The sequence below is a fragment of the Dermacentor andersoni genome, chromosome 2 (genome assembly GCF_023375885.2).
Source record: "Dermacentor andersoni chromosome 2, qqDerAnde1_hic_scaffold, whole genome shotgun sequence".
Taxonomy (NCBI): Eukaryota; Metazoa; Arthropoda; class Arachnida; order Ixodida; family Ixodidae; genus Dermacentor; species Dermacentor andersoni.
This window is the reverse complement of record NC_092815.1, coordinates 145566885-145593824: the sequence shown is the minus strand read 5'-3', so window position 1 is coordinate 145593824 and position 26940 is coordinate 145566885. Positions and strand designations below refer to the sequence as shown.

General features: G+C 46.1%; 1 protein-coding gene across 1 annotated transcript in view; it reads right to left on the bottom strand.

The window, feature by feature from the left end:
• LOC129387512 (uncharacterized) overlaps positions 1 to 26940 on the bottom strand; it is an 85028-nt gene that overhangs the window by 39925 nt on the left and 18163 nt on the right. Inside the window, exons 3-7 of the mRNA XM_055076482.2 lie at positions 26461 to 26490; positions 9167 to 9181; positions 6521 to 6688; positions 5923 to 5932; positions 1031 to 1122 (exon numbers count right to left, since the gene is read on the bottom strand). Of these exons, the coding sequence (XP_054932457.1) occupies positions 1031 to 1122; positions 5923 to 5932; positions 6521 to 6688; positions 9167 to 9181; positions 26461 to 26490 (315 nt within the window). The remainder of the gene's footprint in view (positions 1 to 1030; positions 1123 to 5922; positions 5933 to 6520; positions 6689 to 9166; positions 9182 to 26460; positions 26491 to 26940) is intronic.

Here is a 26940-nt window from a genome sequence, read left to right as displayed (position 1 = left end):
AGTGACTTTGCACTACGGCGTCTTTCCCAATCCACGTCAAATACCAACGATTAAGTGAAAGCTCACTGCATAACCAAATACTATAATCGGTAGGGGGTGTTGGCCAACATAGCAAACTAAACAACACTCATACGTGTGTATTGAGCGTAAGTAATGCCACCTAAAGTGCTATTCAGCGACAGATAGCTGGCACATAGGGCCGCGAAAAGTAGTGTGTAAAGGGAACTCCATACAAGAGGTAGAGGTCAGCAGGGAAATCCGGTTAATCTGCAATGAAAGCATTTGTATAGACCCATAGAAAAATGTTCACACTTTGAGGATTACCTCGTCCCCAAGCAATACTGGTCATATATGCGCACATTTCTTGCCTTTAGCGCGGCGCTTCCGCTACTTTCAAGTTACGAATGCAATGCGCAATCGTGGCTGCGATCTTGTAGCAATGCCTTTGCAATGCTATTCCTTTTCACGTTAGTCGTGCATCGTCAGTGGTCAAAGCGGCACACTGACCAGGTTATGAATGGAATCAGCCGGCCTTCAATAGCGGATGATAACAGTGACACAGAATCGAGCGGGAGGCGTTGCCACAATATATCGGCTCATCATGACCTTGCGTTCCTGACAGGAAAGTCGCGAGCCCAGACTGCTAAACAAGGGAAATGCCTGCACGCAGGATTGATGGCGATTATAGGTTGTCGACAAGAAAAGCCCTCAAATTGTTAAACTTTGTTTTTTATAATGTACTGCACGCAACTGGCTTACGTGTAATTTCGATTACGCACGAATCAAATTGTAGAGAGGATTAATGCGCCTGCGACGAGAACGTCTTCTGCATGTGTTCACTACCTAGGCTCACTGCTTACGCAAACCTGTTGCGTGCACTACGTTTACATTACAAAACAAATCGTGCTCCAACAAACCTGGCTGCGTGCTGTCCGCCGGTGACCCGACACGTGTCTTGAAAAATTCTGTCGGTTTGTTGAGCATAAATACCAAAATGGAAACGATGGAGCTGCAACGTGAAATAGCTTACGCGCTGCCCTGGAGTGGAAGAACATCACGACGCCTAGCAGAGCCGCCAGCCCCACCGCGGCGATGCAGATGGCCTGAGCCACTTCTGGATTCCTGGGTGAAAAGGTTGAAAAATATACGACGCAGTTTGTTTTTCTTTTAGGCGATACAGAATATTGCAATGTAAATGAAGGCTTGCACTGGGGCGACCTGGAATAGCATAATTGGGATGCAGCGCTGCAGAACTGTAATTGACAGGCAACTAGGACACGAACATGGACGAGGTAGTGCCTCCTTGCCCATAATCGTGTTCTAGTTGTGTACTTGTCATATCTTTACGGTGGCCGTATCGGAATTATAATTTCTAAGCGGACGCTGTACGTGACCGATAACAGTAATCTAAACACTCGATCTAATATTTGTACTGCATTGATTGAAGAAGTGGCCATTGCTTGCGCAATAAATCCAAATACATATTTTATTAATTAACGAATTTTTAGTAATTGGATGTTTAGGTATTACGTGATGGTTAGGGTATTGAACCTTAACCAAACAAAAAATCGAAGACCGCGAAAGAAAATTGTTTTTTATTCATCTGAACTGAACTAGAACGTTGCGTTGTTTTTTCAACCCGAAGTAAAGTGGTTTTGGGTTCAGGTAGCCTGCCTTTTCAAGAGCTTTTCCTCCATGCGTTGCCTGCACTTGTAGCTTAGGTATAATAACTCATTAGTCGACGCGCACAAGCTTCCTGTGGATTTAGACACGACAACACTGCTATTGCGCGATATTCACTGTCGCAGCCCCCCCCCCCCCCCCCCCCCCCCCGCCCCCGTCGCCCACCATCACCACTTGTCGCGAGGCAGGATTGGTAATAATAAACTCGCAGTGTGCGACAGGGCTAATAGCTAATATATTATGAAAACAGTGAAACAAAAGGGCACGGAGGTTGGAAAGAACGAACACAAACGCTGTGTTTGTTCATTCCGTCCTCCGTCCAATGTTGCGCTGACCTTATACTGCTAATTAAATTCGAGACCACTTGAAATTGATGATAGTCAAATATGTTACAGTTGAGAAGCTCGTTCTAGCTGGGTCGTCGCTTTTCGCCACACTAGTGTTTAAAATGAAGTAGGTGCGATAGAAATGACATTGCTTTTGAGGTTTGCTTTAACAAAGTGATTCCTGAAGCGAACGATACTGCGCCTGTTATGCCTGCTATCCGGTGTTGGTGTCGAGAACGTTTGTTTATAATAAACTAATGTGGTCCTTTCTCTTCGTATATGGGCATCTCTGGAAAGGACGGGAGGAAGGAAGGGAAAATTGTGCAGGGCAATGTAAAATCGCGCTGGAAAAGAAGTCTCTCGGGGTTACACTGGGAGGGATTACTGGAACTTTTTTTTTTCGGTGCTGTTTCTGGGTGTGTGTGCGCGGGGATGGGGGGAGAGGGCAATGAGTTCTCTCGTGGCGTCGTCTGGTGCTGAAAACTTGTGGGGTGGAAGGTTCAAGGTAGCCTGATGATCTAGAGTGTTGAGTCGGTGCTAGGTAAATGCCGTGCACGCCCCCACATGATGGAAGACGTCGACTTCTGATCATACAGTACTAAAATTCTTGTTTGAGAAAACGAGTACCAACCACGCTGATATCATAGCCATGACCGTCCTCGCTCTCCGTAAGAACATTTTGGCTGCTTGTCCGTATTCTGGCGGAACATTATCCGGGTGTTGTGGCAAATGGTTCTCGACTGCCGGTTGGAGTACTGCCTTTGCTTGTCTTGTCTACAAAGTTGTTGCTGCAGTAGCCTTATCACAAAGTCCTTCGTGATCTTATTCCTCCTTTTCCTCTGATATGAGGCCTGGCGCTGACTGTGTGATTATCGTTGATCTGAACGTGGAATGCAGGTTTTATGCGAGGGTTTGGTTCTTTTTTCACAGGCTTCGGAGCGGTAGTTGACCAAAATTTTATGTAGAGCGAAAAAAAAAACTACCGGAGAGAACACCCGTGTTTTTCTTACTTAAACAATAAATCGAGCAAAACATCTCGTATATGTAATGTTGATTCTCATGAATCTCGAACGCACACAGATCTCTTAGTGGAAGGAGGCCATATATTCAACAACTTCTTTCATTTACTTTATTTTCTACATTTCATCTATGCCTTTCCCGGACAGCTGCGTATTTACCACGAGGTACTCTACCTTATATATTAGGAAATTTTAACCAATTAAGTAGGGCCAAAGATCGAACCTCTGTTTTGAGACCTGCTAGTAATTTCAACGGCTTGTTTGAGTTTCCAAAGCTTAATTATACTCGAATGATCGATTCCCGGCTATTGAATATGTGCCACAGGGTACGGGGCCATTAACTCTAGAATGGGAATGCGGCTCGCGCAATAGGTATAAAGTGCTTATGCACCTTTCATCACCATTCTTCTCTCGGCGAGCACCATACATCACCTAACTCTTCATAGCGTCGCTGAGTCAACGTTAAACACAATTCTATGCATCACATTTAGTTGTAAGCTACTTACTGAATCGGTTCACTAGGGCGTCGCTTCAAACATGTTCCCAACCACCGTGGTTGCTTTGTAGCTATGGTGTTTGGCTGCTAAGCACGAGGTCGCTGGATCGAATCCCAGCCATCACGGCCGCATTTTGATGGAGGCGAAATGATAAAACAACCGTGTACTTAGATTGAGGTGCATGTTAAAGAATCCCAGGTGGCCGAAGTTCCCATTACGGCATGCCTCATTATCACAAAATGGCTTTGGCACGTAAAGCCCCATAATTAAAAAAAACATGTTCCCACACTTGCATTGAATCTGCAAAACTTTTTTTCCCAATCTACCGGTGCCTTGAACCACACGTATACTTTTTTTTTTCTTTTCGTTCATCTCAGGAGCACCGAAGAGTTTCTGTAAAAAATAAACTGCACTCTTGGGATCAGAGCGAAAAACAAAGGCAATATATAGATTGGCGCAATTATCCTTTGGGTATTATTTGGTTATGCAAATAAACCTGAACCGGCTCACACAAGTTTGGACCGTTATTTCTTTGCACCGGAGTATACCAGAACTGAACCATTTTCGCTGAAATGGAAGGAAAACCGGAACGAAAAGCTTTCTATTCGACACTCTGCTTACAGCAAACATTGCATTTACCGAATGACAGCCCGCGAGCTTGCAAGGTATACTAACTTGGAAGAAGTTCTGAGACTGTCACCCCCTTTGAGGTATGCGCCGGCAAAGTTGCGGTAAAAATTGCGTGTTGTTCTATTAATTTATCTAACATAAGCCATTTTATGCACTCAAGAACAACAATAACTTGTGCCAATATATTTCGTTGCACACTTTTGGAATGAATATCTCGAAAATCGGAATTCAGAATCACAATCAGTGTCACCTTCAAAATTCCTTGCCCAGCTGGCCATGACTGCTTTTCTCGCCAGCTTAAAGTCATTTGGTTTTCTTCTTTTTCTTCCCTTTTTGTTTCATCCCCAGAATCGCGTGGTGGGATCTGCGGCCGAAGGCTAAGCACACTAATTGTCGTGCAGTTGCCTGCAACCTTTTAGTCGTAAGTATCAATTTTCTAAAGGTGAACTAGACTGATCGCATTCCGTGCCGAGTACATCGAAGGAGTTGCCTCAGAGAAAACGTACTTGCACTTACCAGCGTGTGTCCGCCCGCTCGTTACAGTACCGTTAGCAACAAATACACAACAGGCACTCACGCACACACATACACACATGCACGCACACAAGGACGCAGGAGCCCAAACAGACGCGCGTAGATATATAATTGAATAAAAGTTTATGGCCCTTAGATGAATCAACATAACAGTAGATAGAAACATCAGACTTACAGGCAATCGCGGAAAAGCTTCATACACTTATTTGATTTATTTGAGTCAGAGGGAAAAGAACCTTTCTTGCGCTTTTTATTTTCGCCCGCTAGGCACCATATCGAAACAACAATCACGTAGACAGAGAAATGTTCTGAAGAAAACAAATGGTTTGTATTGCACAAAATACAGGCATTTACAAAGGGATCAAGATATTTAAGTGAAAAAGGCCGTTCGAGCTCAACAAAATCACATTTCGCTGGTGCCCCTTTGTAAATCCGTCTGTCCAGTCCATTTGTACGCCAGTGCGTTCCTCCTGTCGGTATTTTACTTAGCAGAAGTGCAAAAAGTAAAAGCGAACGATAAGTGGTTCAACTCAACTGACGTTTATGCTTTATGTTATTTCGCCCGAATAAATGTGTTGCTCTGAAGGCTTTGCTAAGTAAAGAATTAAAAAGGAAGAGCCTAAATACGTTAGCCTGGGTGCAGTCTTCGCTTCTTCCGAGCGTAACGTTTCCTTCTTTAAAAAGGTCGAACGACTTCTTTAGATCATCCCGGAGCTATCTCATCGTGTCTCGCGTTTTTTAATCAAAACTGGTTGTGTGCGACGCTGATGGATTAAGAAATAGCTCTTGTTTTTCATCGAAAGGGCAACGACCTCTTAATGCACCCAAGTGCACCCGTGTGCCGTATTGTAGCATCTGGATTATCTCCTCCTCTTGCCCTTTCGTGCAGTGCGAGTGGGACCTGTCTTAAGGAAACATTCGTTTTTTGAGGCATGCAACTATTTATTGATTTCTGCATTCGTGACATTGTCCCGTCGCCCACATGTTAAGGGGCCGCTTGAAATTCAGGAATCATCTCGACGTGGATTTATTTTTGATGTCGCCTGCCCTTAATGCTGCAAGATAATGGCGGCTCTCAGGTGACAATAATATTGGTCAGAAGAAATTGGCGTGTAAACTCAGAAATCGTCATAATGGCCTCGACGGCGGTGCAGTACAATCAATTAAATAAACAGTAAGACCTTCGCACGCTTTGCAAGACCCCCCCGAGGCGAAGAAACACTGCAGTCTTACCCTTTGAGGTCTGCAACAAATAATTGATAACAACATAAGCCACGCTGTCTGGTAAGAAATCTCGTCATACATCATCTCATATACAGAATTTGATTTTACAGGCTTAAATAGTCGAGCTGCTTTAATTACACGCCTGCCACGTCTGCACAAAATATCGCGCACTCGATGGTGACGACACTGACTACATCGACGCGATGATCATTTTATTAGTGTCCAGGAAAAGAAATTGCTCCGAACAGTGCCTAATAGTGCGCTCGCATCTAAGGACAATGGCTCTGTCACATATTTCGTGGCGGAATAGTACCAGAAAGATATTTTTCTTTTGTCATCGTTTTGCATCCTTTTTCTAAGTCGTCATCATCCTTCATCGAATCACACCTTTACTTCCCCCGTGCCCTCTGCACGGTATAACACTCTAGAGTGCGCTAGCTCCGCCCGCCTCTCTACCTTTCCAATAGTATACTCTCTCTCTCTTTCTCTTTCGTCGTGCGTAAAATAATGACAGTAAAAGAACAAGACTGGTCGCGAAAAAAAAAGAAGACGAGTATCGAAACTATACATAGCGATAGAAAAGGCATAAAAATGAAACTTCGTTTACGAGAACTGAAATTTGGGCTAGTTTGTGAAACTCCATATTTGACCTCATGCGCAAAAAACGCAAAAAACTTGAAGTACAAAAGAGAACACGTTGTCTCTTGCGCACCTTTCGAACTTTGGCCCGGCCTTTGATCCCGACGATGCCCATGCGCACGCTTATCGCTGTCACCTGCGCATTTTTTTAGAAGGCACCGTTTTCGTGCGAATTCTCCTTACAGTCGCTGCTCTAATTTGCATTCGGCAGTCCCATAAATAAAAGCCTTCGCCACGTGCACTTCCTATTCGAACGCATTTGGGCGTTTTCGGCTATTTAACTCGATTTTTTCCAGTTCACATAGCTGTTTTATGTTGAGGACTTCATACAGTCGGCGTTTCTCAAACAACTGGAGTGCAGGTGACCTGGTATAGTTGCTAGAAAAGCAACTAACACAACTAGACTAACTGTTCCAACTAACACGACTAACATAACTACTTAACTGCTTCACTTTCAGCGGTTCCCCTTCGTAGCCCACTTATAGCGGTCCTTTCGTGCTCAGCACTGGTTCCAAGTTTCGCATTCAAAACAATAACGACGGTCATGCGGCCACAGCCCACATACTCAGCTGCTTTGATAAGTAGATAGAGAAAGGCATGCAATGCAGCTGAGTTGCTCAAAACCCTTTGTAGATGTACATGTGAAACAACTTGCTGTAATATAGCACGAACCCACTTTTGAGTACAGGACAACAATCGGGTAGCACCTCTGATATATATAAAGCACAAAAATAAGTTAACCAATAATCGCAAATACGCAAGTTAAGACAAAGCTTTAGCTCGGGCCCAACTCCGACGCGGCCTATTCAAATAGTTGTAAAACGCAAAAACGCTTTTATGAAATAACGCCTGGACCAATTTTAATGAAATTTGTTGCATTTGAGAGAGAAAGGTACATTCTAGTGACTGTTGGAAGCGGAAATTTTATTTAGGGCCTCAATTTTCTGAAAAGGATCTTCAAAAATTTGAAAGTTCGAAAGAAATAGACACACGACGTTTATAAATTAATAGCTCTGCATCAAAAACAGATATCGCGGTTCTGTAAGCAGCATTCATTAGAGCATTCAAAGCGGACAAATTCGATACGTCAATTTATATCTTACTTGAATATTGTGTACAATGGTTCGCAAAATCTGTATTTCCGTACTACTAAGTTTTTTTAGAATAATGTGTAACATATCAATTTTGTCCGCTTTAGACGTACTATCAGATGCAATTCACAGAATATTGATATCATTTTTTTCTTGCTGAGTTAGAGAGTTGTAAACTTGATAGTTCCGTTTTCTGAAAATGTTTGATTTTTGCCAATTTTTAATAAAAATTTGACGACCTAAATCGAAAATTCGAAACCGACAGTCACTAGAGCTTTTTTTTTAGTGCAACAAACCCCGTCAAATTTGGTGCAGTGGTTGCCGAGAAAAACGACTTCTCCTTTTACGTGAATTTGGATAGGAGCACCCGAGCTAAAGCTTCCTCTTAAAGTTCTTCATATTCACTTAGCTAGGAACAGGCTGTGCAAAAGACCGAACGATCAAGATGATCCGCTTGGTCCTCCGAGCGTACTCGATGTTGCGTGTAGTGCATTTTCAGCAATGACAGGTATAACTTGTTGATATTGGTCATTCGTAATGGCAGCCACGGGCTAACTGTATCGTCATGACCCCATTGTTTTGCCTGAACCGGTGACCGATGTTCAGCCGATTTTTCACTCGATCGGCGCTAAGCGCGCCTTGAGTATCCGGTAGTTCTTGAATCTTGTCAAATATTCTATAGCGAATAGCCTCGTCCAATCAGATTCAGGCGCAATCGGAATAGTGTTCTAAATCTGGACTACACGCGACCACCAGCGGCCACTCTGAACTGTATGGTGATACTTGTCTAAACAACGCACAGTCTTGACCCGTGAGATTATGATCTCGACGAATGCGCTCGCAGCTATCGTTTTACTTATAGTGTGTTTGCTTTTATAGGCACAAATTCGGGGCTATTAAAAAGTTAAATTCGTAACTCACGTTCTTGGCCTTGTTTGAGTCTTCAACATTACTACAAGGTCCAGCTGGAGTATAAAAACTGCCCTTAGGAAAAAAAAAATTCGCAAATCTACCCCTCGTGCCTACCGCGCAACAGCGGAGGCACATCGTTGATAGAGCAGATAAAAAAGATAATAATAATGACCCGCCGACAAGAGCGGAAGTAGAAACTCGCCTACCCGCCATGGGTACTTAGTGGCTGCGGTGTTGGGCTGCTAAGCATGAGGACATGGGATCAAATGTAGGCCACGGCGGCAGCATTTTGATTGGGGCGAAATGCGAAAACACCCCTGGTACTCAGATTTTGGCGCGTGTTGAAGAAACCGAGGTGGTTCAAATTATTCCGCGGTCTACTACGGTGTGCCCCATAATCAGATCGCGGTTTTGGCACGTAAAACCTAAAAGTTAATTTGTGAAACGATGCTCTAACGTTGCTGCATAGGTCATAGAATGTTACCAGCGCTTACACAATGTAGCTTTCAGTCATCACACCTCTCAGTTTCATCGAGTGAGACCTTCATTTCTGCCAGAAATAAGGTATCACAGCAAAATTGCGCACAACAATGCCAAAATGAGAAACTTACTGCTGGAGTCACGCTCTGAAAATGAAAGGATGCAGACGTAAGAGACATCAGAACGTTCCTGAAAATCGCACTTAAAGAGAACGCAAAACAAAGTGGTGATCAAAATATAGGCAGAATTTTTACGAAGAAAAAAGGTTTCGGAATGATAACTTTTGTAATCTAAGAGTCTTTGGTTTTACAGAAAGCAACGAAAGCTTAAAAGTAGAAATTAGGGCTCGTAAGAAATCACTGCACGAATGAGGCTACAAAGTGGATTCAAACCTACAGCACGATTGTGATGCCCACGTAATACAAAAGTCGGTGGATATGCTTGATTTCCTTGCGAAGTAGCGACATCTTATTCTCCACGCGCCTTCTCACCATTCCAACCGGTTTCGCCCACCTTGTTCTTCATAATTTCGCATGGGCAGAACGGCTAAGTCCGGGTCGTCAACGGCCATACTTATGTAGGTCGTGATAGATAACGCACAGAAAAGAAAGAAAGATAGACAGATAGACCGAACGAAGCGATTAATTACGCTGCTAAGACCGAGAACCAACGTTTGTGCTAGCGCTGGTCCCTGAAGTGCACGGCTTGTGTGCGGCATCGTTTTCGGCAATCTATAACTGAAGCACGTTGTTAGCCTGACCGCGCACTTCGTTACGGTCAAGTAGAACGTTTACAGCGACGCCAGAAGCTGCTAGGGAGCGGGCTTATCTGGTGTAGAAAGCAGCGGCGGCACTGTAGTCAACCACTCTTGGAAAGTGATTTTGTTTATATTTATATGCAAGTTTGGTTTAACATATTTAAAATGTTACAGCGCTCGTGCTGACGTGCTGTCGCAGCGCCAGCTGTTAGGCTAACAACGCAACTTTGCTTGAAACCATACTCAAAGAAGAAGACGTTAGCACGTTTATACTTTGCTCTACATGCTAAACAAAGTTTACGCGGAACCTTCTTGCAATTACACGGAAGACGAGCACCGACTTTCCTCACAGAATGTAGCGGTGTCAAAAGAGTGTGCCACTTCATGACACCAATTGTAAAACATCTGAAATATTTTCTTTTTTTTCTGCAAGCAGTGTGCCTGCGTAGTAACGTTTCGATTACGTGCTTACAAAAAAATCAGTTGCAGTGAAGCACGCAAATGAACGGTCAAAGTATCTCTTTCCTTCTTCCTGAAACTCTCCATAACCCGTCACGTGGGGAGTTCTGCCAAGGTTCGTGTACCCGCTGGCAGTTCCCGGTAAACTATAGTATGCGCGTACATATAGTCAGCTGCTATGCTCCGCGACTGGTTTGTTGTGCACGGCGCTGGGTATCTGTCCGCTTACGCCGCGATATTTCTTACTGCTTTGTTGAGTGTTGCAGCAGAAGTTATCCTCGCCGGTTAAGGATCAATATTTGCTTCAAGAAGTACAGAAGTCCTTAGCACAATTACGATAGCAGTGCTTCGTTAACTGGCAAAGGGCACCCGCGCCCTTTCGTTTGCATGACAAGATGTGTTCACTGAGCTGAAGTACAATATTAAGTCATATTTGGCATGGTCACGAGGAGGTAATTTGTGGCTACTAAAACCAAAACACGCCTTCGCGGCAGCAGTTCCGGGTATCGGTAGTTGTGGAGGCGGAGCACCGTTTCCTTTCCCCTTACCGATAAATTTCCCAAAGATTTAGACAAAATTTTCTATTTCGTTAAAGGAGGCTTTAAATCGCTACATTTTGGCAAACTTCCCAAATATTTGACAGGCACTCCACGCGGCTGCCCACTCAAATGCACACGTTTTTGCAAGATAACGACGAGCGAATGAGATACACAAAAAAAGAGTCAAAACGCGAACAATCGCAACTCTCGACGCCATGAAACGCACTCGACAAGCGCGACACGTTGTGTTGCATATCGCTGCTTTTGCCTTAGGTTTTGAAATGCATGTCTCCACTCTTGTTACAACATTCTTTTCGGGAGGCCGCAACCATACCATGGCCGCAAGCAAAATTGCCAAACGTTATTCGGCTCTCCCATTTGCCCCCTACATTTATGCTATCGCTTAATTGACTCTAGTGATTGTAATTTCCCTCAATATAGTGCCAAAGCCCGTCAGACGACCCCGAATATATGTATATGTAAACCATCTTAAATTTACGCCCAACACTGAGAAGTCTCTTAGTGTATCCAGGCAAAAGAGACAAAACATTTTAGTTTGTCCGCAAGCACCTGTTTGCTCCGAACGCCATGTCCTTGTCTTTTCGTGTCGTACACAAAATGCACTTTGAAAGAATCTTAACAGAACCAATGTAAATGTTTTGCCTCCGCCGTGCAGCATTGGATCGTGCTAGGCGTGTGCGTGCTTCTATTGATTGCTGGGTTCTTGCGATAAATGGCTGACGACCACACAAACGCAAAACTTTCACTTCTGGATCATTACATTGTACCTTATTTTCTTTATTTATTTATGATGTAGTTCACTGTCGCCATAGCAATCGTTCTCGCTTGCCCGCATGCCAAGATATTTAGGATAGATTGGCTATCTCCTGCATAACCAAAAGTGCGGGCTTCTCCGCGCTAAGACTATTACTGTGGAGAAGCGAGTTTTCAAGACACCCGCTGAGATCCCGCATGTCCAGTAGAAACCACATCGAAGATCGCATATACAGGCTTTCAGACATGATTGTAGCAAGCACATAAGTGAGCGGACATATAATATGGTGTTCCTTGGGTCAGAATTAATTAATTCAAAACTGGCAGCAACCTGGAATGCTTATTGCGTTGTTGTTTTTTCTTGAGGCGACACCATTGTGTCGACCGAGCTGCAAGCAAGAATCATTGGCCTTGGTTTCCACCTGAGTGTAATGGCCCAACGATAGGCCATCGTGAAGTCAATAAAAAATTGCGAGTGTACACACACGCACACACACTATATATATATATATATATATATATATATATATATATATATATATATATATTTCAAGGAGTACACGAGGCATGCATGATTTGGGAAGTATCTACAAGAAATCCGCAGCCACCTTGTTTCTTAGAAGAAAAAGAGCTACAGCAGAGTCGGCCTCATTTCCAGTTTCTTTCGCTACCTGAGGCACCTTTCAGCAGTACTGGGAATGAACTGCATGAGTGATTGAGGACCCTAACCGAGGAAATTCAAGAGTTGGGTTGAAGACCAATGTGCAGAAGACAAAGGTACCGTTTAATAAATAGCGTGGAAAGGGAACAAGAATTGATGATCGTCACTGAGCCTCTAGAGTCTGTCTGTGCAGGAGTACGTTTATCTAGGTAAATTACTCACAGGGGACCCTCCTCATGAGAAGGAAATATACAAAAGAATAAAATGCGTTGAAGTTAGTATGGCATGCTTAACAACATCCGTACTGGGAGCTCACCACTGTCGTTGAAAAGAAAAGTGTACGACGATTGCATTCTAGCGGTGCTAACATATGGGGCAGAACCTTGGAGGTTAACAAGGTAGCTCGAGAACAAGCATAGCGCAACAGCGCAAAGAACGGTAGAATTGGAATCAAAAGAAAAATCTTTAGGCATACCAAAAGAGGCAGCGAGAGAGCTACATGGATAAGAGGGGAAATCCAATATTCTGCTTGACATTAAGAGAAAAAAAATGGAGTTGGGCAGCTCATGCAGTGCGTAGTGCAGATAACCGGGGGACAACTAGAATTACCGATGGGTGCCAAGGGAAGGGAAGCACAGTCGAGGATGGCAGAAAAGTGTGTGAGGGGGGAGGGGAGTGCTAAAGTTAGGTAATATACAGGCGCAAGTTGGACATGCAATCAGCTAGCGCAAGAGAGGCAGACTTGGCTATATATATATATGTATATATATATATATATATATATATATATTTATATATATATATATGTATACATACATACATACATACATATCGTATGTCTCGCTTTGTCGAAAAACCGACAAAGCGAGAACTTCTTTCTCTGTGCTGGCAAAGAACTGGCACCGAAGTGCTTTGGTACAACACTCCCCGGGCAGAAAGCAGCCAACCTGGCGACCTAGGCAGAAGACAGCACAGGCGGGTCGTAGCATGGTTTAAGCCGTGCGACATGAAATGTTTCGCGCCCTCGGAAACGATTGTCGGGAGCTGGCTCGAATGGCTCAATGACATAGTTCACAGGCGACATTTGCTCTAGGACTCCGTAGGACCGTGGTATTTGGACAAGAGCTTGGTACAAAGGCCGAGAGTAGTGAATCGAACTCATAGCCAAACCAGCGTTCCGGGGGAATAGTGGGCAGTAGATGCAGAGGCGCCATGGCGAGATTTTTGACGACACTGGTCTTGCGTGGTAAACAAACGCGCCAGTTGACGGCATTCTTCTACATAAGCAGCCGCTTCAGAAAGAAGTTTCGCTTCAGAAGCGTCAGGTTGGTATGGCGAAATTGTGTCCATGCAGTGTGAGTGTTCACGTCTATAGAGAAGAAAGAAAGGTGAGAAACCAGTGGTAGCTTCGGCGGCAGAGTTATAAGCCTTGGTTATGAATGGAAGTACCCGGTCCCAATTCGTGTGATCGTCGGACACGTAAATCGCCAGAATGCCGGCAACGGTATGATTGAAACGTTCCGTTATGCCGTTAGTTTGAGGTTAGTAGGCTGAGGCGGTACCGATGTACAATCTTACATTCCTTTAGGTGGTCTTCAACGACGTTTGAGAGAAACACGCGGCCACGGTCGCCTACCAATTCACGTAGTGGGCCATGTTGCAGAATGACGTGATGAAGAAGGAAGTAAACAACGTCTTTCGCGGTGGCGGTTGGCAGCGCCAATGTTTCAGCATACCGTGTGAGGTGGTCAACTGCGACATTACGCACCCGTTGCCGTCAGGAGTGTTCTGAAGGGGACCGAAAAGATAGACTCCAACGTGGTCGTATGGTGGGGAAGGACAAGGCAATGGCTGTAGAGGACCGGCGGTGCTGTGAGGAGGTGTCTTGCAGGGCTGGCACGTAGGGCATGGCCGAACATACTGGCGAACGTAGCGATACATGCCGCGCTAGTAGTACCGTAGGTGAAGACGGGAGTACGTCCTGAATGTGCCAACGTGGCCACATTGTAGGTCATCGTGGAAAACGCTGCAAATATCCCAGCGCAGATGACGAGGAATGACAAAGAGCCACCTGCGGCCGTCGGTTAAATAATTGCGACGACAAAGTGTGGAGCGTGACGACGAAAGGTGCATGAGGGTGAGTCAGGTCGATATATATGGTCAAGCAGCGAAGCGATCCAGGGATCATTGCGCTGTTCCGCCGGCATGTCGGTGATGGTGAGGGATAACGAATTGCAGATGGAAGTTGTTGAGCAGACAGGTTCAGAAGGTAGGGGCCAAAGCGAGAGGGCGTCAGCGTCCGACTGTTTTCTTCCCGAGCGATAAATGACACAAATATCATACTCTTGAAGCCGTAAACCCAGCGAGCGAGGCATCCAGTGAGATCTTTCAATGACGATAACCAACACAGGGCATGGTGGTCCGTGACAAGCTAAGTCCGAAATTAAGCGATTGCCCAAACGATAGCCAAGCATTCCTTTTCCCTTACTAAGTAATTTTACTCTGTCTTTGTTAGTGTACGGCTGGCATAGGCCACAACATACTCGTCAAAGCCACGCTTGCGTTGGGCGAGGACAGCACCAAGTCCGATACCACTAGCGTCCGTGTGGATTTCAGCAGGTGCGGTAGGATCAAAGTGACGCAATACTTGAGGGGAGCTGAGGAGTCGGCGAAGCGTTGTAAATGACTCATCACACACGGGATTCCAAGTCGAGAGGTCAGTGCTGCCGGCAAGAAGCTGCGTCAAGGGGGCAATAATGGAGGTGAAATTGCGGATGAAGCGCCGGAAATACGAGCATAAGCCGATAAAGCTACGGAGCTCCGTTAGAGTGCAGGGCTTGTGGTAATCGGCAACCGCCCGAAGCTTCGCAGGATCCAATAAGATGCCTCTTTTTCGAGACTACGTGGCCTAAGATCGTAAGTTCACTGGAGCCAAAATGACATTTTTTTCCAGTTTAGCTGTAATGCTGCGGCAGTGAGACACTCGAGAACTTATTCAAGGCGAGTGTATGTGAGAGAAAAAATCTGCAGATAATACTACTATATTGTCTAAGTAGCACAAACCAGGTATGTCATTTCAATCCTCCGAGGTTAGAGTCCATCATCCTCTCCAAAGTTGCATGCGCGTTGCAAAGGCCGAAAGGCATCACATTAAATTCATATAAACTGTCAGGAGTGAGAAAGGCCGTTTTGGGGCTGTCGGATTCAGCCATATGCACTTGCTAGTAGCCGGATTGCAGATCCAGCGACGAGAAATATTCGGCTCCTTGAAGGCAATCCAGGGCGTCGGCAGTACGCGGTAGCAGATAGACACCGTTGCATGTAATCTTGTTTAGTCGGCGGTAATTAATCGACGCAAAACCTAATAGAACATTGCTGTTTGCGCACCAACACGATCGGAGAAGCCCAGGGACTGTAGGATTCTTGAATCATGCCACGTTTCAGCATATCCTCGACGTGGTCGCTGATAACGTGGCGTTCGGTCGGTGATACCCGGTAGGGACGCTGGCGCAGTGGAGCATGGTCACCAGTGTCAATACGGCGAACAACTGCCGACGTGCGCCCCAAGCAAAGTGGGGCGAGATCAAAAAACGCACGAACACGTTCAAGTAGTTGAACGACTTGGCTGCACTGGGCTTGAGTGAGGGAGTTATCTATGCTGCGCGACAAGATGTCTTGGTCACGTTTGGCGGGTGCGATGGTGGAAGTGACTGCATCAAGAGGCAGTAGTGCCACATCAAAAGATGTCTGGGGTGGGAAAATGGCATTAAAAGTGTCCAGATGGCCGAGGCATCGGCCGTGTAATAAAGTTGAAAGGTAATGCACGCGTAAAGGGACGCCGCAGCCATCAGCAAGTTCGGCGACGGAAAACGGAAGTGAGAAGTTCCGACGACGGGCACAATCTTCAGACGGCGTAAAAAGAGCCCTCGAACCAGTGATAGAGCCACAGCGGATGAACACTAAGGTCGCCGAGAACGGAGAAATGACGACGTCGGCAGCGACAACCACTTTAGGAGACGGGCACGTATACGCTTTGCCATTATCGTGCTGAACGGATACTGGGTCAGTTGTGCACGAGCAAAGTCGACTACAGCATGATGTTCGGAAAGGAAGCCCCAGCCTAGGACAACATCATGCGACGCACGCGAGAGGACGACAAATTCGACGACATTCGGCACGTCTTCAATCAAAATACGAGCGGTGCATGCGGCCAAAGGCTTAACGGGCTGCGAGTTGGCTGTCTGTAATGGCAGGTCAGGAACCGGTATCGTCACTTTTTTCAGTTTGCGGCCAAAGTAGTTCACTTATCACAGAAATGGCAGTTCCTGTGTTGACAAACACTTTGGTCGCGACACCATCTATAAACGCAGCGATTGCATTAGGGGGAAAAGTACGAAGCCTTCAAAATTTCGTCGACAGCGCAGTTCCTGCCTCAGGAATTGCAGCTGTTTGTTTTCCCTCAGCGGATAATTGGGCCGCCGAAGCATGGGGGAAATGGAGCGGCGGCGAGATGAAGGCGACCGACGTGAGCTGAAGGTGGCACGACGTGAATAAGAGTTCGAAGCGTCAGTGTCAATATGGCGTTCTGGTCATTGAGGTGCGTATTCAAAGTGGGGCGCGACGTGACGAAAATATCCTACACGGTGACGACAGTGTCGAGCAACATGCCCAGCGATACCGCAGGCGTAGCAGACGGCGCGATTATCCGGAGTATGCCATGGGCTGTGACAGGGTTCGGGAGGTGGGTAGGCTGGTAGGTGAACCGGGCGTGAGGGACGTGGCGGCAAGTAGAAGCTGGTGACTGGGCTGCTTAGCGCTGGCGGCGTTCACGCACAATGATACAAGGCAGAAACATTTAAACAACGCGCGCAGGTTCGTGCGCCCCTTCAAGACGACAACGACGTATTGAAGGAAAAGACGACGAAATAATGGCACGTGTTTTCGCCGCACGCACTCGCATCGCAGGTGGCCGTTGTCGGCGTCTACAAGAAGAAGACGAGGTGAAGCGACGCTAGAGAGAGAAGAAGAAGGCCTTCCTGATCTCCCGTTTAGAACGCGGCAGTGCTTTTTATTTACCCCAGGGCACAAGTTCGCCCACAATAAATAGTTGTATCTGGATTCCCTTAACTGTCCGTTACAATTCTGGTGGAGGTGCGGGGTAATGATTTCCAGCCCGATTCGAGTTGGAGAAAGCAGCCCGGAACCACGCCATCTCAGACCCAACGAGCTTACGCCCGTCCACCAGCGCACGGACCACGAGCGAGCGAGTCACGGCTTCAGCGTAAGTAAGAGGCACGGTAACGTGCGCTGGTGCCGCAGGGGATGGCAGTGCCTCGTCGACTGGTGTCTGAATGGCACGACGGAGCGGGTTATCAATATAGTAGAGGTCTGGGGAACAGATGCCGCAAGGGACTGCTGACGGGCCACTTCCTCGCAGATGTACTGCTGAATTTGCGGCAGCAGGACGGAATATTCAGCTCCAATACGTGTGGTTTCCAAGGCTGAAATTTCCGCGGATTACATAGTGGTACGACGCGTGGAAAGACGCTCCTTACGCAGCTCATCGAAACTTTGGCACAGTTCGATTACTTGGGTAATTGTCCGAGGGCTCTTGACTACCAGCATATGGAAGGCATCGTCGTCTATGCCTTTTAGGATGTGCCTTCTTTTCTCGGTTTCCGCCATTGAAGCATTCACCCGCCTACAGAGGTCGATAACGTCTTCAATATAACTCGTGAAGGTCTCACCATTTTGTTGAGCTCGGCCACTCAGGCGGTGTTCAGCGCGAAGCTTGCGCACGGCTGGCCTTCTGAAGAACGAAGTGAGGGTTTCCTTGAAAACCGACCAGGTCGTAAAATAGGCTTCATGATTGGTAAATCATGCGCTGGCCACATCAGTCAGGTAAAAGATGAGTCAGCATGACAGCGTCATCCAACTTGTTATGAGCGCTACAGCATTCATACTCGGACAGCCAGTCTTCGACATCGCGATCGTCATTACCGCTGAATGACGGAGGGTCACGCTGACGAACCACACCAGCACACATGGCATGCGCGGGGGTGGGCACGGCTTGAGAGGGAGTGGCATCCTCAGTCATTGCAGCGGGATATTGCAAAGTACGGCTGCGAAGCTGCAGGACGAGGAAAGGGACTACCCAACACCTCCACCAAATGTAACAGGCGTGTTCGTCTCAGCAACGTGGGCACGGCGTCTGGAAAAGGGCCACTGACACAAGGCAGCCACAGCCCGAAAAACCGACAGAGGGAGACACACGAACGTCAACGTCTTTCTCTGTGCAGGCACAGAACTGGCGCCGAAATGCTCCGGTACAACACATATATATCACAACCGCGCCGTTATCTTCGGTTTACTCGCCCAACAGTTTCCGTTGGATATGTATATATCCGCCGTCGAAAAAGATATTAACCCAGCATGCTCAAACTTAAAACCATTTTAAAACAACCTGTCATGTGAAGAGCGCAAGTCATTGGAGTCACTGAGCCACCGATAAGATGTGGCAATTAAAAACCTGCAAATAAGAGTGGCGCAATAGTAATACTAGATAAGGTTGACTACTTCAAAGAAGGAGACCTGTAATTAGAAAATAAGGACTTATATAAATAATTCATAGAGGGTCCCACTAATTGTTTGAACCAGAAATAGGCCACGCAATAAATTCACTGCATCAGGAAGAAAAAAATATCCAGTGATATGCTTCAAGCAACGCAGCCGATGCCGGCTTCCCAGGTCGTTCTTATTTTCTTCCTAGAACCCACCAAACTAACTACCTGGAAGAAGTGAGGCGTGCAGACAGTACACAAAAGTAGAGAAGTGGACAACACGAACGCCGTTCGTGTTGTCCACTTCTCTACTCTTGTGTCCTGTCTGCACGCCTCACCTCTTTTTTTGCTTAATGAATCCTTACCAACTATCTCAGCTTTCTGTCGTTCCAACTACCCGGGTCGCTTCTCCATTGTCTCAAGCAACAGAACGGTAACCGAAAGAACTTCAAGTGCCTTGGATTTCATGATTAGGGACATTGTTCCGACCATTCCATCTTACATTCAGTGCAACGACCAATTTCTCCGCATAATAATAGGACTCAAGATCCCAAAGATAGTTTCTAGCTTACAATGGACGTAGTATCTATATACACAAACATACCATAAGCATATCACATTGACGCGGCAGTCAGTGATCACATGAAGGCAAAAACGGCTGTTAACTTTAGGCGAGCACACGCTGTCAACACTACTACGGTTAGTATTAGGGTACAATAACTTCAAATTGGAAGAGAAACACTTTCTCCCGATGAGCAGAACAGCAATGGGCCCAAACATGGCTCCTAATTAAGCGTATATATTAATGGCGTCGCACGAAGAACCATTTCTTGCAGCCATATCTTTGAAGCCGCTCATCTACAAAAGGCTCTTAGATGACATACTCTTTATTTGGCCACATGGTGAAGAAAGTCTCCTTAATTTGGTAGCAGATGTTTATTCAGCTCCTGCATGAATCTCTTTAATACACAGTTACTCAGCTATAAATTTTCTTGATGTCACTTTACAAATGAAAAAAAAAATTGATATTTACAAGTTCATATAAAAAGTCAACAGGCCGCAAACAATACCTTCATTTTAAAAGCAGCCATCGATGGCATTGCAAGGCAGCCATCCCATATTAACAAGCCCATCGATACCGCCCCATCTGCTTTGACGGGACAGATTTCGAAAGTCACGCGAAGGAACTCAAAGCGGTACTGGTGGCGAAGGACTATCCAGGAAGTATTGCTGATGATGCTATAAGCCGAGCACAACCCTTAGACAGAAATGAAATTTTGCCGGACTCGAAGCAACGCCCTCCTAAAAATCAAACCAGCGTTATCCTCACTTACTCGTCTACACTACCACACGTCAACAGCATCCTATCGAAACACTCTTTAATATTATTCAGCAGAGCACACGTTTTCTTCAAATTTCATAGAGACCCCCCCCCCCCCCCCCCCCGATTTCTCCATCGCCGAGCAAGGAACCTCAGAGATATCCTCGTTAGAGCTGGAACAACCACGGTTCTTAACCTGGAATAAGGCGGCAAATCGCGTCGTAAACAAAGTCTGCGAGCATATGACTTCAACCTGGCTTGCTAAGGCTACTTCCTCTGATTTGACATTCAAAAATGAGGAACCTCTAAATTGTAACAGTCATAATGTGATCTATATGCTCCATTGCGATGTCTGCGATCAACAGCATATACGCCAGACTGGGACCGCGTTCAGACTCCGTCTAAATAACCACAGAGCTCACGCCCCCATGCTACCACATCTCCCACTTTCAGAACATCTCAGTTTGCCAGAGCACTAACTCGACAAAATAGGTGTCACCCTTCTCAATTCATCCAGTCAGGCTTCCGCTCTTCTCGTGAACAGGAACAAAGAGAGTCCTATTTTATCCAAAATTTTAGAACAACCAGGCACGGCATAAATGAATACATGAGAAAGATCTCGTTTCTTCGTGCATAGGTTAAAGTAACTAAATAACTCAATCACCGCATATGCAAACCGAATGCCTGGGTAATGCTGAAAGAATGCCCACTACTCCACTGGAGGAGCAGGCCCACCAGTCCAGACTACTGCACCTTGTTTCTCTTTCCATTCTTATTTATATGCCACACTATTGTATAAGTATGCTATTTTTCATTCTGTATTCCTATTTCGAGGTCTTTTTTCGCGATCAGTTCCTAGTACTACTGGGAGATCAATATGCTCCCTGTCTCGTTCCTTTCCCTTTTCTTGCATTTATTGTATAGGTTCTTTTATATTTCCAGAATTATTATTTATTTTTTTTACACATTATACTGATTTTGCAACGTTTTTGTTTGATCAGAACGCCACAAAATGGCTTGCGTGTTCGTCTACCATGTAGAAGAGTGCGTAACAAGTTCGTTTTCTTACGCCTCTCACTTCCTGCCCCCCTGGCACTCGTCTTGCCGAACGTGCCAAGGACTTGAACACTATCAGTGATGAGGGGCGTTTCTCCGCAAACGCGCGCTGAATAACCCTGTTACAAACGTGTAATCTATTTAGCTCACGGCTCTCTGCTACGCTTTCTTTTCGTCTTTCTGTTTCGTCTTTTTTATTCTTTTTTTTATCTTTTTCTTGCCCTGGTTTATTTCTTTCTTAATTCTTTTTTTTTCTACCTACACATCTCTAGTGCTGACAAACGCCGACGGTTTTTTCGTCGGTCTTATGTCGGGCACCGTGGAGGTGTGAAGCCTATGACGTTCTGCCGGCGTTCCTGATCGCGCCAGCGCTGTCACAAGGAATGGGGGGGGGGGGGGGGGGTAGCATTCTGTAAGTGTCCACCTAGTGGACATGTTCATTCCGTCTGCTGCTGAAGTGCTGATTGTCTGGGGCCGCCTGTCGCCTCACGCGTACCCAAGCCCAGCCAATTAGCCCTTCAGCAGCAGACTAGGGGTGCTATAACGTAAAACTATTCCAAACTTTTCTATTGCAATTCTGCAGTCAGCCCTCCCCGATTGGTCAAAAACATTTTTGGGCAACCCCCCTCCCCCCTTCACCTGCCTGTCACGCAACGTCTCGAAAACCGCGATAGCCCCCCCCCCCCCCCCTGATATGACGTGTACACACTAATTTGACCGAACAAAAGAAAAATAGTTATTTCTGATTCGACGCCTTTTCGCCATTAGCCCTCGGCTATTGGCGAAAAGTTTTCGGGCTTCAACCACTTCACGTGCCTGTCACGCATCGTCACAAAACCGCAAAAACTCACCACGTCAAAGTGACGTGTACGCATTAATGATGCATTAATATGCCGAACAAAACTGTTTTTTTTTTTCTGAATAGCCGCAGGCTGCCCCGTTCCGAAAAGAATAAAACAAGGCTGCCGCCGATCGCTCACGTTAGTAGGGAAGTTTGGGCGTGTTGGTGGGATACATGCAAACTGGGATACACGGATACAGCGCTCGTCCCGTGTTCCTGCTTGTCCTTGTGTCATTCTTGCGCCATGTATCCCAGTTTGTATGGATCGCTCACGCACTGGCTACTCGCACCTGCCGGAGAGCATGGGTTTCTTTGCGCATAATAAAACCTTTTGCGTGGCCGGGTAACGTTTTCGAACACTTTCTGCACGTTTACGACCTCGTTCTGCCAGCTCTTTGCTGAGGATCCACTCTAGCGTCATTCTTAAGCTTCCGTTGCATGCCGCCGCGATTTTCGACCAGCCACCGCAAGCTAAGTAAGGGGAAGCGGGCCAATCGCAGACGCCGGCACCACCCTCTTCATCCGGTTATCGATTTTCAGCGCAGTGGCTCAGCGCCATCGAATCCCTCTCCCCTTGAGGGTGCTCCTCGCTTCCTGTCAGCCATTTAGATAAGACAAGCCGCTCAGTGTAAGCAATGTTATTCGTTTTTAAAGCAAACAAAAGCGACCTCCTATAAACGAGGAGAGCGTTTGATTGGTCTGTTGAGACCACCCTGCGGGTCACCGCCCGATGCTTGTGTCGGGGTTTACGCAAATTTGACGTCGGGAGATTGTAATAAAAACGTATTGGAATAGTTTTACGTTATAGGGTCCTAGGTGGCTATATGGTCCTAGACGCCTCCCACTGCCATCCCCCTCTACCCTCATATCTGCCGGGACAGAGTTCCTCTCGTTGTCTCGCCTGCTGTTGTCAGTTGTCTCGCGTGTTGCATCGCACCATGCCACCTCCGCGTATTGTTACATCACCGCACGAGGAGCCGAGCACAGCACTAAGCCTCAAAGTCGCTTTCAGTTCTGCGCCACTCAGGAAAATACTGGTAATTTCCAACGCGAATAGCTTTCTTTGGCTGTCTTGCGCGTTTTCGTGGGTGGTCGGACTTTTACGGCCGATGTAAATGCGCCAATCTAAAGGGTACGTCTTTTCGCGCGCCTGCGTAGCCCGCAACTATGCGACTATAGAAGAAAAAATGAAGATGTCCGAGGGAAGTCCCACAATGGTTCCCAAGCCGTCAGTATATATTTTCGAAGCTTCTACGTCAATGTATACCGTGAATGTTTTGCCCGCCTGCTCGAGAATAGCGTCAAACCAATTACCCCGCTTTTATTTTACGGCGCACGATGCTCTCGTTCCGCTCGCCTGCGGCAAAATGGAAGGTTCGTAGGCGTCTGGTTCATGTCACCATGGCTTCTCGATCCGCTCTTGTGCTAACTGTCATTCTTGGCCACCCCGGAAACAGCAACAACACGTTTAACAGTTACCCAAAGGGATGTGTGGTGCCATGGTCCATGCGAGCTATGGAAGAACCTCGAAGGCAACTTAAAACTGCGGTAGTATGAATTAAACATCATTTAATTTTGCCATAAAACGTGCTCGTGAACATAGGCGTAAGGTTTTCTTGGAAATAAGGTTGCCCAATACGTCCTTTTTCTTCCTAATGCTTCATAATGGGTCCCGAACCACAAGGAGAGCAAGTGGTTTTGTGCATATAGGTGGATGCAGAAATAATATTACCACAGACGAAGAAAAAGAAGCGTATGATGATATGAAAAATGTTTAGTGTGAACTCTAGGCGTTCGCCACTCCACGGTGTGCATGTGCGTGCGTGCGTGCGTGCGTGAGTCTGAGTCTGTGTGCGCGTGTGCATGTGCGTGCGTGCGTGCGTGCGTGAGTCTGAGTCTGTGTGCGCGCATTTATATTTAAGGAGATGTTTAGTGGTCTGAGTACGGATATAAATTCAATGATCATCCCTTTTGAAACAGTAAGGTAATTATTTTAGTAAGGTCCATCGTTTTGCGTTTTTTTCTAGATTTATTCTTTCTTGGCCCTTCAGGTGCGTGGTTAAATGGTAACATATGATGATACCACCTGCGCTAATGTTCGAATTTCAGCAGACGTTACGGCCTGCGATATATCTGCGGTCCACAGGCATCTATATGTGTGTGTGTGTGTGTGTGTGTGTGTGTGTGTGTGTGTGTGTGTGTGTGTGTGTGTGTGTGTGTGTGTGTGTGTGTGTGTGTGTGTGTGTGTGTGTGTGTGTGTGTGTGTGTGTGTGTGTGTGTGTGTGTGTGTGTGTGTGTGTGTGTGTGTGTGTGTGTGTGTGTGTGTGTGTGTGTGTGTGTGTGTGTGTGTGTGTGTGTGTGTGTGTGTGTGTGTGTGTGTGTGTGTGTGTGTGTGTGTGTGTGTGTGTGTGTGTGTGTGTGTGTGTGTGTGTGTGTGTGTGTGTGTGTGTGTGTGTGTGTGTGTGTGTGTGTGTGTGTGTGTGTGTGTGTGTGTGTGTGTGTGTGTGTGTGTGTGTGTGTGTGTGTGTGTGTGTGTGTGTGTGTGTGTGTGTGTGTGTGTGTGTGTGTGTGTGTGTGTGTGTGTGTGTGTGTGTGTGTGTGTGTGTGTGTGTGTGTGTGTGTGTGTGTGTGTGTGTGTGTGTGTGTGTGTGTGTGTGTGTGTGTGTGTGTGTGTGTGTGTGTGTGTGTGTGTGTGTGTGTGTGTGTGTGTGTGTGTGTGTGTGTGTGTGTGTGTGTGTGTGTGTGTGTGTGTGTGTGTGTGTGTGTGTGTGTGTGTGTGTGTGTGTGTGTGTGTGTGTGTGTGTGTGTGTGTGTGTGTGTGTGTGTGTGTGTGTGTGTGTGTGTGTGTGTGTGTGTGTGTGTGTGTGTGTGTGTGTGTGTGTGTGTGTGTGTGTGTGAGCTATTGCATATAGTCGCATACACATAGTTCAGTAGACATCGAATCGCTAGAGACCGGACGCCTAGACACTAAACATTGCTGTTTTAGGCATATATGTTGGGCCTATGTAAGGCATATATATATATATATATATATATAGCACCAACTACCTTCCTTTAGGTATGTTAAGCTCAAATTATCAAATCAAATCAAGTTTATTCACTACGAAAAATGAAATGGTTACATATTTGTTTCACAAACGAGGGTCCCAAAGTTAAAGACTGTAACCGGGACGCTCGGTGGGTAATAATAAAAAAAAATTGCGTGGGTGGCACGACAGAAAGTAAATTTATTAAACGTACACTGAGAGAAACAAAGAGGTGAAGTGCAACAACAGAAACGTGATTAGGACCACAATGCGCAGTATTACTATAGAGAAATATATAGAGAAAAATTAAATAGAGAAAACTATAATCGGCAGACCCAAAAGAACCAAAAGTGCAGATATCAGTGTGCTAAAAATACACATATAAATAATTTTAACAGGCATAAGAAGCAAGCGAATACATAAAAAAGGCAGTTAAAACAAAACAATTTATTATAGCCTTTATTATAAAAGCTTTCGCTATGTCTGCGATGATAAATTATTACACCCTAAAGAACATAGCCAAAGAACACAGCGTTTCCTTATAGAACCTCGTGTCCCGAATAAGCGCTCTCTTCCGCATTTATCAATCCCATGCAGAGACCATGCGATTATACTGAACAAAACATGAATAATTTTCGATTCTACGCCTTTTAAGCCGTTAGCACCCCGCTAACGGTGGGAAGTTTCCGGGATGCTCCCACTTCGCCTGTCTGTTATGGGACGTCACAAAACCGCGGATGCTCACCGCGTCAAAGTGACGTGTACGCATTAAAGATGCAATAATATGCCGAACGAAACAACCTTTTTTTTCGCAATAGCCAAAGACTTCCCCGTTCCGAAAGAAATAGAAGATCGCTGCCTGCCGATCACTTGACACTGGCTATCTGCAGCTGCCAGGGAGAGTGGATTGATATGCGTATAACGAACACTTTCTTGCGTGGCAGTATAACGTTGTCGATCCCTTCCGACACGCATACGACATCGCTCTGCGATTTCTTCTTCGCTAAGGATTCATTTCTGGCGGTGTTTTTTTAACCTTCCGTGGAACGCCACCGCGCCTTCCGACAAGCCACAGCAAACCAAGCGATGGAAAGCTCAGCTCAGCTCAAAGCTCACTTTCAGCGGGCTAGCTCAGACCCACGGAAACTCTCTCCGCTTCTGCGTATTCGTCGCCTCTTCTCGGCCAATTAGATAAGAAGAGCCTCCCAGGCAGGCATACTAGTCGCTTTGAAAGCAAGCAAAAGTGACCTCCCATAAACGAGTAGAGCATTTGATTAGGTTTTTCAAACAACGCTGCGAATCACCGCCCGATGCTTGCGTCGGCGGTTACATTATTTGACGTCAGGAGATTGGAATCATGACAGATAGGAACAGCTTTATGTTATAGGGCCCTTGCTCCCCAATATATGCCAAAGATATTCACCAGCTTACCGTAGAGCTTTTGCAGGCTGGGTGCATCCACTAAATAGGGGAGAAGAAAAGAACACAGCTTGAAGTTAAAGTCATGAGAAATTTTGTGGTACGCGGCAAATCCATCCAGCAAGAGAGACGATTGTGCTGCTATAGAGGCTCTAAAGCGCGAAGGTCACTGTTGAAAAAGCGTAGGTTACACCCAGAGTTCTAGAGTTGTCATAGGATGATTGAACGCTCCAATCGAATCGCCATTACTCAAGAGAACCAATGGTTAAAAATTTAATTGTGGTTTTTACGTGCCAAAACCACTTTCACATTATGAGGCACGCCGTAGTGGAGGACTCCGGAAATTTCGACCACCTGGGGTTCTCTAACGTGCACTTCAATCGAAGTACACGGGTATTTTCGCATTTCGCCCCCACCCAAATGCGGCTGCCGTGGCCGGGATGAGAACCACTTGTGCACTCTAAATCTGTTTACTTCCTATTGAAGAGTAAA